Consider the following 20,716-nt stretch of genomic DNA (forward strand, 5'->3'; position numbering starts at 1 on the left):
CAGTAACAGCCTCCCATAACTTAAGTTGGGTTAAGTTTTTTTTAGAGGAAGGTGGTGTACACTGACTGTAACTAAAAACATAGTTAACAATGTCAAAGTAAGAAATAGTAAAATGTTACGTAAATAATTTCATATAAACATCATATATTTAAAATGCAGCAATATTTATATTGTTTTCAAAATCTTGACATATTTATACCTTCATTTCAAATGAAATAATTTACACCTATTTGATCACGTTCTATCGAATAATTATATACTTGACTCGTAATATGGAAAAATCAGCTAGAAAATAACTAGCAGACAATGTCACATTTGCTTTTCTGATGAACAAAACTATAGGAAAATTTAGGGGTTTAAGTTCTTGATTCTAGAGCTATAACAACCATTTAAACCATTAACTTAAAAATTAATTACTCTATTTGTTCTTCTGTGTAGTCAGGTAGCTGAAATTAGAGGAGTAATACTGAAATAAAAGCACACAGCAAGGCTTGATAGGAAGCCAAGCTGCATTTTGTGAGGTGTTTTCCTGTTGACTGATGCAGGAAATAAAAGCCAAGGCCCTGAGAAAGCAAACTGAGAGAAATAAGAGAGAAGCTGAGGAGGGGAAAAGGTAGTCAGAAAACAGCAGCAGCCTGAAAAGGTGTTTCTGAGTTCAGCAATTTCTGAAATGGGTTACTTACAGTCAGAAAGAGATGTCTTTAAATTCTTTGTGCATTCAGAGAAACAAGACAAAATACTCCACAAAATCAATTTTCCTCATAATCAACTAGTATGTGTATATTCAAATGTCTATACCAAAATTCAAAAAGGAGATAAGGCTTACCCTAGGTCTTCAACTTATCTACATAAAAGTTATTGCATGCAATTAAGCTATTATTTCTTTATTTAAACAAGAAGTAGACTGCAGTAGAAGCTTCACTTCGTGTGCGTTTTCTCAGCTTCACATCACACTCATGATACAGAGAGGAAAGACTCAGGGCCAGGAAAGAACTGTGAAATTACCTAGTGCATCCCTCTACTGACAAAAGCAATAGCATCAATTATTTCTTTTTATAAGCTTTGCGTGATCTACCCTCTGACCAAACTGGAAGGTTTTCTTTCCTACTCCTTTTATGCTGAATGTCCAACAAGTCCAGAAAAAAACACATTAGGAGTTAAGACTTCTCTTACATAGAGACAAAATGTGCAAAAAAACCCCAGATGAGTTGGACTATGTAGCAAGGACAGATAAATATTTGGTCACAAAATAGCAAGACATTCTCAACAGATGTTCACAGAAACAGTGTTCATGATAATAAATACACAAGTGGGGAAGAAAGCATTATTTAGGCAATAAAACTGCAGATCAGCAGCTGTAGATGACAGTCTTACCAGGGGTGGGGGGGAAAATCACATTGCAATTCACCATAAGAATATCTGTACAAAAATATATACATATTACTTGCTGATACATTAAACTCCTTTGTCCTGTCTTTTGTGACACTCACAAAAGTAGATATACTTACTGCACTGAATCTACTGTATTGCCTAAGATTTAGAAAATAATTGATAGGAATCTCAAAAATTACTTGGAATTAGTCAATATTTATGCATGCATGGTTTGGGCTCACAAAATTTTTACGGTATGTATATTTAAAGACTAATTCTCCACACTATCTCTTTTCCTTGCATTTTTCTTCACAACAGAAAATGGCAGTCCTTTTCAACTTCTGCACCAATTAGATGATCAACTTCATTCTTCAACCAAAGTTTCTCAAAAGATTCTTTTTTCCTCCCCAAAGTCAACAATGACAACAACTTTAAAAAAAAAGACATCATACTTTATGAACTTCACACCACTGCTACAAGAGAATTATTTTCAGTTTAGTAACTGACTATAAAAGTTATCATTGTGATTACTTATGCAGGAAAAAAAGGAAGACGACCAACAATCAACAGCTAACCAAAACAGCTCATCTCAAATGCATCAATGAAGATGAAACCATTTTAACAATGAACCTGATGGTAAATCTGAGGTAAGTTAGAGGACAGTCGGTCAAGGACCACCTGGGCATGAAAACTCTTTGTTTCTATTATTTAACAGGGTAAACAACAAATAAAAGGTACCTTTGCCACTGGTGCTTTCCATTGTGTACAAGTAATCCATGTAGAAAGCCCCAAACCTCTGCATTCCAGCTATCTCTGTGTATGTCTCCTACCAACAAAGCAAAGCAAACAAAGAAAACGTTGTATTAGGAAAGAATCTTGAGATTACCAACTGATAGGTTGGTATGAGAGAGATATATTCATGTTTGGATTTGTGCATCAACACACGGAAAGGCTTATCAAAACAAAGGACAGAGGTTATCCCAAAGAATTCACCTTTCCGATAGGTAATGTAACTTCTATTTGAGGCCACACAAAGGCACATCCATAATTCCAGTGGACATGCTGACCAATTCATCAATAGCATCTAGTTAATTAGTACCTTTAATGGAGTAAATATTCTTCACTTGACCTCTTGCATCCAATAGATCTGCCTAATTAAATACACTGAAAACTGAAGCTCATTCATTCAAGCTTTTTTATTTAAGGAATATTGTGGGTTTACCTTTAAACAGTAGGAAACTTATTAAAACTTCATGCCATTATTGGGATTAATACATAATATAATCCCTTATTACACAGCAAGTGTGCTTTCTCTCTTGCCAAAAAAATAGGCAAATCATAAAAGCATGTAAAACAGGCCAAGGAAAGAGTTAAGCTTAAAACTAAAACACACTATGGGAAATGTTTGAATATGTATGAATACTTGCGATTTCACTAATTAATTTCTTTTTTTAATGGGATTCTTCAGGGTTACACTTCATCAGTAGTATTAAAAAGGTGAAAATAGTAAAATTTAAATTTAAAAAAAGAGATATATTCAAACTTTTAAACGGCTTACCTGTACAATAACACAAAGTACACAACTCCACCTGTGAACACACCTGGAAGGGACCACCTTGGCCACCACATCCAGTCTTTAATAATTGCAGACAGTCAGGGAATAAAGTTTTACAGCACAATTTACAAAACAGACTATTGGTGATTGAAAATTTGTCTCTACCAAAGGCTGTCTAAGTAGACAAGTATAGCACACAGACAATAAAATTAACATTGCCCAAGATCTGGTTTCTGAGAGAGTACTTCTTAGTTTGAAGACCATGCACTACGTACTGGCTGAGTTTAAAGAAGCACGCGCTGGTAAAGCTTGACCTTTTGCTAGCATTCTCTCGTATCTCTGTTTTTCTCTGCAGGTGTTCTGTAGTTAGTGCTTTTGGAAACTACGGCACTAATTCAGCTTTTAGGCAGGAGGGGAGTTTGAGGATTCATTTGGACATAGTTTTTTAATTTATTTATTTATTTTAAAACACAAACAGGTTTACTCTTTTTTTTGGCCATCTGCAAAATGAGACTCAGTTAAACATGACAAAGTAATGAAAATCATTCCTCTAATAGTACACAGATGTAAATAATCATTAGAAATCCATTAGAGAGCATTAGAAATTTTTTTTCTAAGAAAAAATTAATTCTCTGACCTTATGATGAGCTGCATCCAATATAAATTCTGCACGAATACTATTATTTTCTGGACTTCGGTAATCAAACAGTGAATTTGTAAGGTACGTCATCCCTTTTGCACTCAAATTTTCTCCGCAATTAAAGAAGTAGGCCTCCTTCATGAGGTAGTAGAAAACAATAAAGCAAGGGAGAAAAAAAATACAGTCAACAGAGCAGTTTCAATTCTGTCATAATACACTAATGACATGGTAGCATCCCTCAAAAGCATATTTCATTATGAATGAAGATAAGAAAATTAAAATAACTTTAATCAAATAATGCTGAAGTTCCTGTCCCCTCCCTCCCCATTTTCAAATTAATAAAAACCCACTATACAGAACATAGTAGTTTCATTTTAACAGAAAATAACCTCAGATCATTGTTACTCCAAATTCTGCCCCATCCTCTTGTCACTATCTACTCACATTTCTCTGACCAATGCCTTTCAGATGCTTTATCTATCGTCCTCATGATAAGCAGTTATTTCAGTCTATGACCTCCTTGCTACCTTATCCATCTTCTTTATTTATCTAGATTTTTACATGCCTTCTCCATATCCCAAACTCTCTATCCTCCTGAAATCAACACAGCTTTCCCATCAAGAGTTATCCTTCCAAAACAGTTATTTAAATGAGATTGATTTTTTCCATCTATTCTCAATCACAACAAAGCTGGAACCTTTATCAAAGGCCCAGTCCCAACTATAACAGTACAGAAAGACAACATGTGAGGCAGTATCAATATCACCACCATACTCACAAAAGCAGATATGTTCTTTAACTCACACCCTAGAGGGTGGCAGAAAAATGAAAAAGAGCAAAAAACCAAAGTGTCCCTTATCAACTAACCTACAGGAAACTCATTCGCTCACCCACCCCCACCAATCCAAAAATCACTTCTCTCATGATTTTATACCTCACACTCTCACAGTTGCTGCAGGTGAGGCTGCCATCCACCCTCACATCTCCCCAGCCATGTCTCTCTTGTATCTAGCAAGGCCAGTACAGCATCTTTCACAGTTGGCTCATGCTTGCCTCCCCAGTCTGTCTTTCTGGAAAAGCCTATGTCTATGAATTGTAGCACACCAGTCATGTAACATGTCCCACCATACCTCTATAATCCCAATAATATCATACACTACAGCTGCGTAAGGATATCTAATTCTTCTTGCTTGTTTTCTGTCCGGCACGCATTGCATGCAGACACTTGAGACGGATGCCAAGAAATGCTGCTCTCACAAGAAGTACAAGAACCTGTCCCATCATACCTACCATAGTACAGTTTATGACCATTTTCCAAATAACGAGATACTTTACATTAATATAGTCACTTTATATTTTCTTCTACTTTCTTAATTTTTCTCCTTAAAACACTTTCTAGACTTCACAGAGCACTAACATCCAGTTAACAGGTCTGTTGTTGGCTGCATTACTTGTCTTTATTTAAACACAGATAATAATTGCTGTTGTCTGGTTCTTTAGAGCACTATTCTACATATAGTTCACCCCAAAATCCTCATTATTGAGTTTAGAACTTCACATACCACTTCATTAAATATTTTAAGGGCAGTTCATATGGATACCTGATTTGATCTTAAGCAACCAAGCTTTCATTCTATTTAAAATACAGAAATTAATATATAATGATAGAGGGTAGTGGAGTTGTCAAAAAAAGCCTTATGTTTTGCAGCTTCTCACTCTTAGATATTTGTCTTTCCAATTGTAAGGAACATACATTGAGTTACATATTCTAGTGACCCATTCAAAAAACTTAAATCACAACTGGTAGCAGCCTTTTAAGTTCTTGCAATCAAGTATTTTAATAAATAAATTGGCCTTCTATGATGGCGTGACTACATCAGTGGACAAAGGAACAGCTACAGATGTCATCTACCTGGACTCCCATAAGGCCTCTGACACAGTCCCCCACAACATCCTTCTCTCTACATTGGAGATATATGGATTTGATTGGTGGACTGTTCAGCGGATGAGGAATTGCTTGGATGATCGCATCCAGAGGGTAGTGGTCAATGGCTCAATGTCCACATGGAGATCGGTGACAAGTGGTGTCACTCAGGGCTCCATATTGGGACCAATACTGTTCAGCATCTTCATCAATGACACATACAGTGGGACCAAGTGCACCCTCAGCAAGACTGCAAATGACACCAAGCTCAGTGGTGTGGTTGACATGCCTGAGGGACGGGATGCCATCCAGAGGGACCTGGACAAGCACAAGAAGTGGGCCCGTGGGTACTGGGGGATAAAAACCTGGACATAAGCTGACAACGCCTGTTCACAGCTAAGAAGGCCAACCATATCCTGGGCTGCCTCAGAAGACGCATGGCCAGCAGGTTGATGGATGTGATTCTGCCACTCTACTCTGCTCTCATGAGACCCCACCTGAAGTACTGCATCCAGCTCCAGAGCCCTCAGCACAGGAAAGACATGGACCTGTTGGATTGGGTCCAGAGGTGGGCCACAAAAATGATCAGAGGGCTGGAGCACCTCTCTTATGAAGACAGGCTGAGAGAGTTGGGGTTACGTAGCCTGGAGAAGAAAAGGCTCCAGGGAGACCTTATAAGAAAGATGGGGACAAACTTTTTAGCAGTGCCTGTTGTCATAGGACAAGGCGTAAGGGTTTTAAACTAAAATAGGGCAGATTCAGACTAGATAGAAGGAAGATATTTTTTCCAATGAGGGTGGTGAAACACTGGAACACGTTGCTGCACTGGTTTGTCTGGCAGGGTTTTGGTAGCAGGGGGCGCTACAGGAGTGGCTTCTGTGAGAAGCTGGTAGAAGCTCCCCATATGTTTGGTAGAGACAATGCCAGCTAGCTCCAAGACAGACCCACTGCTGGCCAAGGCTGAGCCAATCAAAAATGGCGGTAGCACCTCTGTGATAACATATTTAAGAAGGAGGAGGGCAGGGGGGGACCAAAAAAACAGCGCAACAGTAATTGCAGCAAGAGAGAGGAGTGAGAACATGTGAGAGAAACAACTCTGCAGACACCAAGGTCAGTGAAGAAGGAAGGAGAGAAGGTGCTCCAGGTGCCAGAGCAGAGATTATCCTGCAGCCTGTGGTGAAAACCATGGTGAGGCAGGATGTCCCCCTGCAGCCCATGCAGGTTAACAGTGGAGCAGATACCCACCTGCAGCTCATGGAGGACCCCATGCTGGAGCAGGTGGCTGCTCAAAAGTGGCTGTGACCCCAGCCTCTAAAGGTCCCTTCCAACCCAAGCTATTCTATGGTGATTCTAAAGCATACCAGAATTGCTTATTCAGTACATCAACTGGTATTTCAGTATACTCACTTCTTCACTCCTATTCATGTTCTCTTCAAAGTCTTTAATTCCCATAATTCCTTTAAGGCACATAGCTTGGCAACCAACAAAACCTATTTGGCAATCAAAGAAAAGTTCACCTTTCATAAGGACCTAGTGAGGAAAAAAAAAAAAGTGATATTTTGAAGAATTCTACTCCACGAGAAACAGAAAAGATACAGAAAAGTAAACCAAAATATGTTTAGGTTTATATATTTAGAGCTTTAATAAATAGCAAGATAATCAAACAGTGTGCTTAGAAGGAAGGGACTACTTTAGAGTCTGTTCACTATAACACTAGAAATTTGGAGAATTTCTATCTACATGTTTATTACAATAAACACATCCAATATAGCAGAATATTAACAACCGGTAATGAAATTATTTCAAAATATTTTATTACTAACTATTTACTACAGTATTTATAATGAATAAAAAAGAAAAACTGTAAATGGAAAATTACTAATTACCTCAATTGTGGTTCCTTCTTGTTCCCAGCATATAACTTCTTTGGATTTTACTTTCTGAGGGCTGTAATAACTACTTTCAGCTTGCATTTCAGTGAGCTATGAAACAACAGGATAAACACCTTATATAAGTCAATATTAGTATTAAACAGCACTAATGTCATTAATATACAGAACTGATGAAGACAAATTAAATTATGGTCTAAAATTTATTAACCAGCAGGAAACAGCTGCAGTTAAACAGCTGTAACACATTATCCATATTAGAACTTCTCATATTCAACTTCTGGTTGAAGTATGCCATAACAGCGTTTTAAATCCACTATAGTATTTTCAGTTTGCTTATCTAAAGAGAAACTATGTGAAAAGATGAAACGGATACACAGCTGCATTATTAAAATACTACCAAATTAGCTTATAAATTGCTGTAAAAATCCATAAATACGTTATTTATTCTTTGCAGCAAATAATTAAACAGCACAATAATACTAAGGAAACATTTTGATTACAACCATTCTCATTTTTGTTTCTTGTCATAGCAATTGAGAGAAACACGCTTTTATATTTCTTGCACAATTTCAATATAAAAATTAAAAGAGGTAAAACACATACAGTCAGGTTAAAAAGCATGTAACCTGCAGCTAAGAAAAGAGGCACAAATAATGAAGGCGTTATGTTTTGCATTAAAAAATGTTTATGTTGAGCAGCTTAAATAGTTCAAAATCTAATTTTTATAAAAATACCCACAAGGTCTCATTATTTTCAAGAGTGGATACACATGGATGTTGTTTCAAATTAAAATTTTGTAATCCAAATGTCCAGGAAAATTGGATTAAAAAAATCACTAATCACCCTTCAGCTGTGTGCAATTATTGCAGAGGAAAAGCAATTAATTGATTAAAAGAACTCAGACATTACAAGAATAATTTTCACAATTATTAGAAAACGCTACATTTAATTTGGCATGATTTTTAGCTGGAATGATATCAACTGTTCAGAATGCTAATGCAGAAACTTGACCTTATTTTTTAACCAAAATATGAACCCAAATTAATTCCATACATTCTTTGCATGCAAGCAGAACAATGAATTCTGTTTTCCTCCTAACTGTCACCATAATAGTATATTAGATCACTTCAAATTTGAAATTTATAGAATGTAAGATGTTACATTTTAAGTAGTTTTTATCACTTCCTAATATAAAATGTATATGCTTCCCCAAAAAACATTAGGAAAGCCCAATCCAGCAAATCTTGTTCAGAAAAGAAGCTCATATTATTTTTAATGAGTTCTCTCATGGGAGGAAAGAGGGCACAAAATTACTACTGCATGACAAAGCACAAAAGAAAGAAGATGCCTGAACCATGAAAAAAGAGAAATTTGAGTTCTGGTTGATTGTTCAGTTTTTTTTAAGTGGTGGCCGGAGAGATAATTAAAGGAGGAAGAAAAGATTTTCCACGATTTATTTTTAGCCTGTTTTTTTTAAATGAAGGCTGAAGCAGATTGACACAAAAGAACATGACTGAATGCCTGTTGATGCTTTATGTCCTCAAATTTTGCACCCAAATTAGCCAGGAGACTGAGGGCATTAAACATCACTAACCTCCTCACAGAATGCCTGCAGCTCCCAAAGTCACTTGTCTCATCCTTTCTGACAGTTGCTGAGCAGCTAAATGCTCTGCTATACCACCAAACAAAAACACCTAAGAGAAAGTAGCCACGAAGCCACTCAAAGTACTCTCTTGTGCACAAATGACAAGCCAAACAGGCAAAAAGGGACAGGGAACTGCTGATGGAATTGAGTGGACAATCAGGCCCATAAACATTATATGAAGGTAATGAATATCATGGAACAGATCCTCGTGGAAGCTATGCTAAGGCACATGGAGAACAGGAAGGTGATCCAAGACAGCCAGCATGGCTTCACCAAAAGCAAGTGCTTGCCTGACCAACCTCATGGCCTTCTATGATGGAGTGACTACATCAGTGGACAAGGGAACAGCTACAGATGTCATCTTCCTGGACTCCCATAAGGCCTCTGACACAGTCCCCCACAACATCCTTCTCTCTACATTGGAGATATATGGATTTGATTAGTGGACTGTTTGGTGGATGAGGAATGGCTTGGATGATCGCATCCAGAGGGTAGTGGTCAATGGCTCAATGTCCACATGGAGGTCAGTGACAAGTGGTGTCCCTCAGGGCTCCATATTGGGATCAGTACTGTTCAGCATCTTCATCAATGACACATACAGTGGGACCGAGCGCACCCTCAGCAAGACTGCAAATGACACCAAGCTCAGTGGTGTGGTTGACATGCCTGAGGGACGGGAAGCCATCCAGAGGGACCTGGACCCATGTGAACTTCACAAGGTTCAACAAGGCCAAGTGCAAGGTCTTGGTACCTGGGCTGGAGCAAGTGTTGGTATCAATAAAGGCTGGTGGATGAAGGGATCAAGAGCAACCCTGCTGAGCAGGACTTGGTGGTCCTGGTGGATGAAAAGCTGGACATGAGCCAGCAATGTGTGCTCACAGCCCAAAATCATAGAATCACCTAGGTTTGAAGGGACCTTTAAGATCGCTGAGTCCAACCATCAACCTAACACTGCCAAAAACACCAAGAAACTGTGTCCCTAAGCAACACATCTATTGTCTTTTAAATAACTCTGGGGATGGTGATCCCACTTCCCTGGGCAGCATGTTCCAATGTTTGATAACCCTTTTGGTGAAGAAATTTTTCCTAATATCCATCCTTAACCAACCATATGCTGATCTGCATCAAAAGAAGCACAGCCAGCAGGTTGAGGGATGTGATTCTGCCATTCCACTCTGCTCTCATGAGACCCCACCTGGAGTACTGCATCTAACTCCAGAGCCCTCAGCACAGGAAAGACATAGACCTGTTGGATTGGGTCCAGAGGAGGGCCACAAAAATGATCAGAGGGATGGAGCACCTCTGTTTTGAAGATAGGCTGAGAGAGTTGGGATTGTTCAGCCTGGAGAAGAAAAGGCTCCAGGGAGACCTTATTGCAGCATTTCAGTGCGTAAACGGGGCTTATATGAAACATGGGGACAAACCTTTTAGCAGGGCCTGTTGCGATAGGACAAGGCATAAGGGTTTTAAAGCAAAACAGGGCAGATTCAGACTAGATAGAAGGAAGACATTTTTTCCAGTGAGGGCAGCGAAACACTGGAACAGGTTGCCCAGAGAGGTGTTGCCCAGTGACAGGACAAGGGGCACCAGGCACAAACTGGAACACAGGAAGTTCCATCTCAATGTGAGGAAAAAATTCTTTACTGACAGAGCACTGGAACCGGCTGCCCAGAGAGGTTGTGGAGTCGTCTTCTCTGAAGTTATTCAAAACTGGCCTGGATGCACTCCTGTCCAACCTGCTTTAGGTGAACCTGCTATGGCAAGGAGGTTGGACTAGTCCCTTCCAAACCCCACCGTTATGTGATTCTGTGATAGATGTGCCATCCCTGGAAACATTCATGGTGAGGTTGGACAGGGCTCTTAGCAGCCTGATCTAGCTGAAGATATCCCTGCTTGTTGCAGGGGAGGATGGACTAATTGACCTTTAAAGGTCCCATCCAACCCAAACTACTCTATGATTCTATGAAAGTACTGCAGTTCATCCAAAGGGCTCAAAGTCATTAAAAAAAAAAAAAAAAAAAAAAATCAACCTTAATTATTCTGCTGCTCATAGAAATACTATTATTTCCTGCTCTGAAAAGCTCTGGTCCTGATTTAATATATGTTTAATTGTAAAACCAAGAGCCACTTTCTATTGTAGTTAAGCAAGCAATTCTATGTTCATATAGTTTGGCATGTGTAAAAACTATTTTGCTAATCACAGAATCACAGAATGGTTAGGGTTGGAAGGGACCTCTGGAGATCATCTAGTCCACCCCCCCTGCCAGAGCAGGGTCACCTACAACAGATTGCACAGGACAGCGTCCAGGCGGGTTGTGAATGTCTCCAGAGTGGGAGCCTCCACCACCTCTCTGGGCAGCCTGTTCCAGTGCTCCGCTACCCTCAAAGTAAAGAAGTTCCTTCTCATGTTAAGATGGAACTTCCTATGTTCAAGTTTATGCCCATTACCCCTCGTCCTATCACTGGGCACCACTGAAAAAAGACTGCTCCCATCCCCCTGGCATCCTCCCATTAAGTATTTGTATGTATTAATAAGATCCACCCTCAATCTTCTTTTCTCTAGACTAAAGAGACCCAAGTCCCTAAGCCTTTCTCCATATGAGAGATGTAATTCAGAACCTTATTTTTTAACTTCTGTCAGTACATCTCAATATCCTATTCAGGCTCTCCATATTCCCTTCTGCAAGCTTACAAAAGAAATCGAGAGAAGCCCAGCAACCATTTTGAGATTGGTTTACAGAAAATACTCAAATCTTTCTCTGCGTACATAGTTTATACCTCAGAGTATATGCATAATTTATCCTTTCTTTAATTCAGTTCCAACCCATGGAAAATTAATGTCAGCATTATCAATTTAAATTCATATTTGCACATATTATAGTTTTAAAAAAGAAAAAAACATTCCTTCAATTCACAAACTATGTGAAGTTAATTTTTTTTTTAAATAAGTATGTTTATATAAGCGTTAGATGCATAGAATACTGCAATAAACATTGACAGAAAACCCTTTAAGCTTTTTCTCCCATCAAAAAATATTAAATCTAAGTAACTCAAGTGATTTCCCTTTAAAATTAAAATGTCCATATGCAAACTCCACCTGAAACAGCAAAACCACTTCACACTGCAATTAACAATATATTACGATGCAAGAGGAACTTTCAACATTCACATTTTTTTTATTCATTACTGTAACATTCCCTGTCTCGAATCAAACAGTAGACAAGCATGCAGATAATCTTTAAGCACTTTCTCAACAAGCCAAATAAATCCTATACGACACAGAGAAATACTTACCTTAAAAGTCACTGTTGCCTTTGTACAGTAAAACCCAATTGAAACAATAGGATCCTTGAGGGATTGAGATTTCTGTTGATGTAGCGTCGTTCCATCATCAATTCCACTAGAATCATTCTCTTCATCATCGTAACTCACAATAGCAGGAACAAAAGACCAAGCCCAAGAAACCCATCCTTGTTGCTGGTCATCATCTTGATGCAAATAAGGATCTTGATTAATATACGGTGTTGGATATTGCATTACTGAGCTTGTTTCATCTTCTGTGCCTTTTAAAACAAAAACTTAGTCAAATTTCAAATCAACCATGCTAGAAACTGTATTTATTATACTCAAAATTATAGTATGTGAAATTTATCTAGGACAGTATTCCGTGTATCATTCACTGGTATTTGATTTTTAGTGATAGAAAAAAAGTAGAAATTTTACATTTCTGAATATAAGTTTCTAAACACTTGTTTGATTCATTAACATTTTCCTCCAAAAAATATTAAGGATCTTTGCAATAGTTCTATTATTGTACATTTGCAACAAGACTCAACTTTGTCACCTATACCATGTGCTTTGAAGACTTCTTCCATTAAAGCCCTTTCAAAGTTGCAAATTAAACCCTACTAAATAAGGTTATATTACAATCTTATAGTTTTCAATTTTAAAATGAAATAAAAAAGGACTTCAATTGCAAGAGCCATAATAAGGAAAATGTAAACACAACACAGATCCAAAAAATTAAGGTTGAAAACCTCCTTTGTTTAAAAATCAGGTTTTCAAGCAAAGACACAGGTTTATCTACACTCAAAAAAGCTGGTAAGCCACCTGTGACTCAAAAAGAACCTAATGTTGGTCTTCTGTGGGGGGAAAAAAAAAAAAAAAAGAATCTTAGAGATAGCATACAGAACAAAACAAGGTTTGCCACAAAGATACAAGTCAAAGATTCCCGATCCAAATGAGTAACACTGCATGTACAAACAGCACGATTAACTGCCTGTGTGGCTTCATCACAGCTCTTACAGGACTCCCAAGAAGTATTAACTGCTTCAGAGTTACCATAGGCAGTACAGGATGCAGAACTGTTCCCACAGGGGAGCAATATTGAATGTATTATTTAACTGAGAATGGAAATAGGCATATTCCATTTCCATTTACTCAGGGTTTTTTATCTCAGAGGACTCACTCTTGCAAGTTTTAGAGCTTTTAGTCTTTAGCCTAATTAGTCTTTTAGTATAATTATTTATACACTTGCGCGATGGGAGAAAGCATAAGAAAAAACACTCATGAGAACTCTTTGCACATGCTTGGAGGCGAGGACACCTCCTCCCATATGGGCAATGCATGCTTCCTTCCTGCTCTCTTTACAAAACAGCGTCAGAGATCAGATTTCAATCCAAATGTAAATCTCGAAACACAGGAAATACAGAAGAGGTGCACATAAAGTCTTGGAAATGGCCAAGAGGCAGAACTGTCAGATGTAGAAGGAAAAAGAATTCATATGGAGCATAATTTGAGTCGTTTAGCCAAGACTGTTGTTGGCAAGGACAGAAGAAATGGTGGAAGGTCTGACAAAAGAGAAAAAAATCTGGAGGTGTAGGATCTGTCACACATAACATTTGGGGTACACAGCCATAAAATTCAGCCATCGTTTAGCATACCTCTTTGCCACAGTATGTTTACACACAGGAACAACAGTAAAAGATGCTAAATAATAGTTTGGTTTATTTTGGAATAACCAAATTAATATTAATATTTTTGAAGCCATCAAAATAAGACAGAACAGCAGCTAGACTAAAATGGTGATATCTACACACTGTGAGACAAAAAGAGGAAGATACACCCATTTTCTATCACTAAGTTTCTATCACTACTACAACCATTATGTAATCAACAGTCAAGCTTCGGAATAAACGCACATCAGCCTAGCAAGCAACCCACAACATCCTCTGAACACTTCAAAGCATAAGTATAAAGTAAATACCTTTATAACAAGTAATGCATGAAGGGGAGTATGTACTTTGGAAACACAACGTCTCTTTGGTTTTAACTAACTATGCTACCCACTGCATCAACTGCAAACATATAGGATACTGAAAATATAACAATAAAACCCCTATGTTTTACATTCAGCAATTTGTTAAAGGACAAAATGCTCCTACTCATCAGGTTTCTACATCCACTCTTGCTAGCTACCCATAGCTGAGATCACACTGGAACAATCTTGCTTCATAGTGTAGAGCAGTTAAGAAATACATTTTACATAAATTACAAGATTTCAGTGTGATTGCATCTTGCTGTTTCCACGTTCAAACCAAGTTTGATCTTCAGAAATTCACTATGCTCTCTTTTAAGGGGGGGTGAGATACTTATCTCTAAGAGTCTGGAAACTGGTATCTCTCACAGTAAGTCTGAAACTAACCCAGTAGAAAGTTACTCTCTCTGTATTTATTTATTTTTCTGCCTGTGTTAGTTTTCAGCCAGGTAAGGCTGATCCAGCTTAGCCTGTGGCTACATAAATACAAGTGCTGGCACTAAGGGAAGAGGGCGGGAATGCATCACCATCCCTGCTGGCAATAGCATAAACTTTCATCTGGTTGAATCAACCATGAAACTGCATAAATGAAACGTAGTAATTATTTCAAGAGCACAGCTATAGATGTTCATTCTTGTATCACTAAATAATGTAGATATTAAAATTCATTTCCTTATCCATGTTTTACCCTCTATAAGCTAAAGAAGCTACTGCAAGCTCACAGCTGACAGTATCATTAATTTTGTATAAAAAAACACCTTATGGAATAAATCATGTTAAAAACAAACAAAACAAAAAAAAGAGAAATTTGCAAGGAACAAGAGTTATCTGGAAGATAACAACAGTTTTGGTGCTGACCTTGAGAATGCAATAGCCCTTACATTTGTCCTTGCAGCATGAACTGTCCTTGAAGAATATCAAATGTAATAACACACGTGGTTTCAAAGTAATGAACATTTTCTTATGATTTTCCTTTGCATACATTTATTATATGAGGAATGTACAGAAATTACAGACATACAGGAAAAAAACAATTTCAATGTTTGTAAAAGTTCCCCCCAATACGTTTATATTCTTCAGTGGCTGTGTTGCCAGACTGAATTTTATTTGAAAGATGTTCATTTTGGATTCAAACCATAGAAAAACAATAAATTGACTGCCACAAGATAACTTATAATATTTACGATGCTAGTAGCTTAAAATTTTGGTATTTAAATAGTTTTACTTCACAGTACATATTAAAAAATAGCAGGTCATGATCTATTACACATGCATTACAGCAGCACAGCAACATTGATGGAGATTGCACATAATGGAAATTACACCAGCAGAAACTAAAATCCTATCTACCAAACTCTAGTCTGAAAAGTATTCCACATCTCCTTTTAAAAGCAAATGTACCCCCAACACTTTCTAGGCAAAAATCTGATGCCATTCTAATTGCAGCATTAATACAATATTACAACAGTCGCACACTCAAGTGACAGTACTTTTACACATTGAGGTATCACACTTATTTTGAAGAAGACAACCCACTACAGTGATTCAGTTGGCCAGGAATCAGTACTGCGAAACAGTAAGACTTAAGGGTTTCTTCTTATTTCTGCATCAAGAACAGCACCTTCCTTAAACTCAAACTTCTGGATCCCACCAGACCAGAGTACGCTTCCACCTTACAGACAAACATAAAGCAAGGGAAGAAATCATCGCTCCCTTTTACTGCTGAGTTGCACAGTCCACTGAATATGGAATGTGACTGTAACACGCTAAGGCTTTAGGTTCAACTCTACAGAATCTGCTTTTTCATGGTATGTACCTCCATCTATTAAACAAACTTCCCCAAGCTTCTACTTCTAAGTCTACCAGTCTTGTCTTATTGTAAATTGAAACTACCCTAGTGAAAGACTGATAGACAAGGAGGGAGAGAATCACGTTCCAAATTTATTAAGAAAACACAAAATAAAGAATGATGCCACAACAATTCTGAAGTGCTCAAATAACACCAATAATTACTTTGAAGTGCTCCCCATGACATTACTAGGGGTTGCCAATCAATTTTAAAATTCCAATTATTTGAACAATATCCCAATCTCAGTAAAATTAGGAGCAGATGTAGGACTTAGTTAAGGGCGAGCTGCAAAACAAGTGGCAGTGATTTTAAAACACCAGAACCAGGACAAGAGGTAGGGGATCTATTTTCTACTTTTATGGCAAAGGAGACTAAGTAATATGAAATATCACAACAAAAGGGCAAGTGCCTCTGGACTGAGATACAAAACACAGGACAATCTCAAAGTCATATGTAAGTGCAGATACCCAATAGGGAGAGGAAGGCTTTAGTTGTCTGATAATTCCAGTCCAAAAAGTGGTTTTGTTTCATATCCCGCATACAAGTTCAAGCAGATCAACTGGAAATACATTTTGCTCACTAGAAGCATTAAAAAAATTGCTTGCATTCTGCCATCTACCTTAAACTACTTTTAAAAGGAGCAGATGAAAAAATGGGATGATACTTAAGCTTTTATGTAATAAGAAAAAAAAAACCAAAAGGTCAACCTGTGACTTGTGCCTTTCAAGGATTTAAACATATTTTTTGAGTCTCTACTAAAAAAGGAGTATTAATGCTTTTCAAGAAAAAAGAAGATGGCAAGACAACACAGAGATGTTTAAAAGGCATTCATAAAAATCTCATTCTCCACAAAAAAGGTTATAGTTCCTAAAAGAATGAAAATATTTAATATAAACAAATTTAATCTCCCCAATTCAGGAACTTTAAAATTTAGGAAGATTTAACCATCACTCATTTTTTTTTAACATGCTACTCATTTTAACTGCTGGTCATTTAACTGATGTTAACAGGTGTAAGCAATTCTATGTGCCTAAACATGTACTCCAAATCAATGAAATCTGGCTATCTCCATACAATGAGCTTAATATCCATCCTCAGCATACAGGATCTCAGCAACCAGTTACAATGCACTGCTATAGAAGCCTACAACAAAGTTACTCGCTGTCGTGCTGGCTGTTAGACAGCTGCACAACGCACTGACCCCACAAGCCCCGTTTCGCAGGTGTCTGTCTACACTGCATCTTTACAGTCTGTTGAAATACAAATGGCAAGTGTACCTACTGTTCCTTGGGAGGACACCGAAGTATATAGGCAAGGAAGAAGCTCCAATAATGGAGCTAGATGACTGGAGGGGAGGGAAGAAGAAGAAGAAAAAAAAGAGAAAAAAGACTGTGGGGGTTTACTGCACAGGTCGTTTACACCACAGAACACATGAAAACATGAAGACCTGAAACAGTACCCCAGTACAAAGATCATATGTTTATCTCCAACTCTTTAACCCTCAAAAGAAGACAGACAAAAAGTGCAGGGACAAGAAAAATACACAAGAAAGTGTAATTTGGCACACCTAACCTTTTATCCTGACATCATTTCAGTCAAACTAGGAATCATTTTCTCCACTGGTTAGGAATATCTCTCCCCTACCCAAACTCTTTAACACAGCGCACAGCTGCTTTTCCTCAGTCACATATGGATAACTAAAACTATTTCAGTTCTCTCATTTTTATCCTAATAGAATATTGCAGAGTCAATTCCTTCTTCAACAACCAATGCTCACACAGAACTTCTTGCTGTCACAAATTATTTGCACCTGGTTTTCTCAGTCAGCTCAAATCTCATATTCAGCCCAAAGCTGGCAATATATTGAACTCATTGGCTCGATCTGCTTTTTGTTCCACTGGTATCCCAAAAAATTCCCCACGTTACTGTTATTACCACCAAGTTTTCCATAAAGAGCACTTCAGCCCATTAAAAATTTGAGGTTTGTAGTGTCTATGCAACATTTTATTCTGTTTAGTGTTGTGAAAGTGTTAACTACTCACATTCACAAAGGCCTTTATGTTTGTTTAATCTTTTGAGAGTAAAGAACATGACAGGGTCAGTGTGCTTTACAAATATTAGAAAATTTCACAATGTTCCTTTGGGATGGCATGGTACTGTTATTATTGCCATTTTACACCTGGGAAGTATGTTTCACATGCTGGAATCACATCTGCCATGGATTTAATTTCATGAAAAAACAAAAAATTTCCATAATACAGAATCTCAAGGCAATCATTCAGAGGAAGCAGCAACACAAACTGTTAAACCACTCTCAAAAGCTCAGTAGCTCATACTGCTCATTAATCCAGACTCTCACATCAGTCCCAACCTTCTTGCTCAGCATCTCTTATCATCATCATGCAGACTTACCTCAGCTGTCTGCCCACCTGCCCTGCACCCCTCCCTCAGCCAGGCAACTTCTCATTTCTAGTCCACTGTTTGTATTTCTTTGCCCAGCAAGTGCTACAGTTCCTCTGCTTGAGCTGCTTCTGTTCTTCACACCTCTCAGACCACTCTTTACTTAACCAGTTCCAGGTTTTTCAGCCCTAGATCATCAACCTCAGCAACCCCATCCAACCAAATTCCAGCTCTCTCTTGCATCCTGGTTTCTTGTCCTCTTTCATGCCTAAATCGTTTTCATTTCTAGTAACATTAGCCATTGTTTTCCACCACAAACCAACAGCTTATTGTCAAGTCCCAGCCCATCACAACTACAACTGCTGGTTCTGCCACAGGCTTTTGTCCAAACCCTTCTCACTTTTGTCTATCTCTGAAATACATCCATTTTCTCCTTCACACTACCAGTGCAGACATCCAAGCCCACCATTCAGGCAGCCTTCAACCCCTCAGAAGCAAAAGCCCCATCCAGCCCTGAGCAGAAGCACGGTCCAGTATGCATCCAGTACTAAGTGAATTTACATACTAAACTAAAGTGACTGTACCTCTATTTCTGACCTGTAATTTTACCTGTGTATTTTGAATGCTTTCAGCATACCTTTGAGCAGACTTTACTCGGGCAGCAAAATATGTGTTCACGACACAGGCAACCCTGCTGCCAGATCTCAAGGTCCTGGTCTTACATTTGGGTGTACAAGAACAAACTGCTGCTGGAATACTCTTAGACTTGGATAGGTGACTGATTTTATTATGTCAACAACAACATAATAAAAATAAGTTTCACCCAAAAGACTAAGAATTAGCGATAACTGAACCCAGTAAATTCTTTAAACTGAAAGGGTGGGGACTGCTTACTAATAAATACTGGGTTAAATGGCTTACTGAATCTTCAGAACCCTTTCAAAGAGTTATAAAAATATAATCTATAAAGAAGGACTGTACATTATGAAACTGTAAAGAATTCAGGCACAATTCCAGTGGAATTAGTCTTAGATTTCATGAAGCATTACTCTTGGAAAAAAAACATGGCTAATATAGCTCGGCAGATAATACATGCCATTTATTATTGCACTTGATTACATATTTTTTTCTGAAAATAGTAGCGCATTCGAAGTTTCCTCAGAGAAGTTCAAATCTGTGGTTGGAAATTTGGATTACAAATGCACCGTGAAGTGCTAAGAAAGGGGAGATTTTCTTTCGTTCTCAGACATAGATAAAATATGAAGCCAGAAGAAGAAAAAAAACCAAAACTCACAAACTGATGGTATGGGTAACCTGGTTAATGTCAATTTGGCACTCCTGCTTAACTGCACTGATTGAGAGGAAAAAGTCATCAGATATTTAAAAGTTTTATTTATGCGTGTGTATGTGCATGTGCACAAATATGTGTATGCACGCCTACACATATGCTGAACTATGCAGGAAACAAGCATAAATGGTATGAAGGAAAACACTTGGTAACAGTTTTAGCCTGTATGTGGCAACGTATTTTGCCTTGAAGACAGAAATGGACTTCTAGAACTGTTTCTACAGCTCTGCCTTGGCCACCCAACAACTACCATCTGTTTTGCATTCTGAAGGAGATAGTTCTGTCAAATAGATATGATCATATAATTGATATATATCATATAATCATATATAATGATATATATGATCATGACAATGTTTGAGCACAGCATAGTTAAACAAAAATTGCATAGGAAATTACTGATTTCCTCCTTGGTAGGTTCTTGTCATTGCAACCTTAGTCTGATTTCTGACCGTTCTAACAACTCTTGTGCATATATTAGTGTGAAATTCCATGATATTATTTCTTCTTTAGTTGGCTATTCTACTGGAGCAGCAAAGCGCAGAACTGCTGTCAAAGAAGATGGACCACACTGTCTGTGACAGCATTGATGAAGTGATCTTGAACTTTGGTTGAACTTTCCTCATTATAATGTCATTATAATATAAAAAACACACCTCCTGGTAAGAAGTTACCCGCTTCCGAAGCTGATCATGCCTCAGACACTCCTCTCTAGGCATGCGTGGAAGCCTTACTCCGGACAGGCGGAGATTGGCACCTTTCCACGGGACAGAGG

At 38.0% G+C, this 20,716-nt stretch overlaps 1 protein-coding gene across 1 annotated transcript in view; it reads right to left on the reverse strand.

Annotated features, from left to right (window-relative positions):
• VPS13B (vacuolar protein sorting 13 homolog B (yeast)) overlaps positions 1-20,716 on the reverse strand; it is a 502,169-nt gene that overhangs the window by 422,474 nt on the left and 58,979 nt on the right. The window contains 5 exon segments of the mRNA XM_009891830.1: positions 2,110-2,197; positions 3,564-3,701; positions 6,898-7,020; positions 7,377-7,472; positions 12,322-12,590. Coding sequence (XP_009890132.1) covers positions 2,110-2,197; positions 3,564-3,701; positions 6,898-7,020; positions 7,377-7,472; positions 12,322-12,590 — 714 coding nt within the window.

This window comes from Charadrius vociferus, unplaced genomic scaffold (assembly GCF_000708025.1).
Source record: "Charadrius vociferus isolate BGI_N301 unplaced genomic scaffold, ASM70802v2 scaffold15, whole genome shotgun sequence".
Lineage (NCBI taxonomy): Eukaryota > Metazoa > Chordata > Aves > Charadriiformes > Charadriidae > Charadrius > Charadrius vociferus.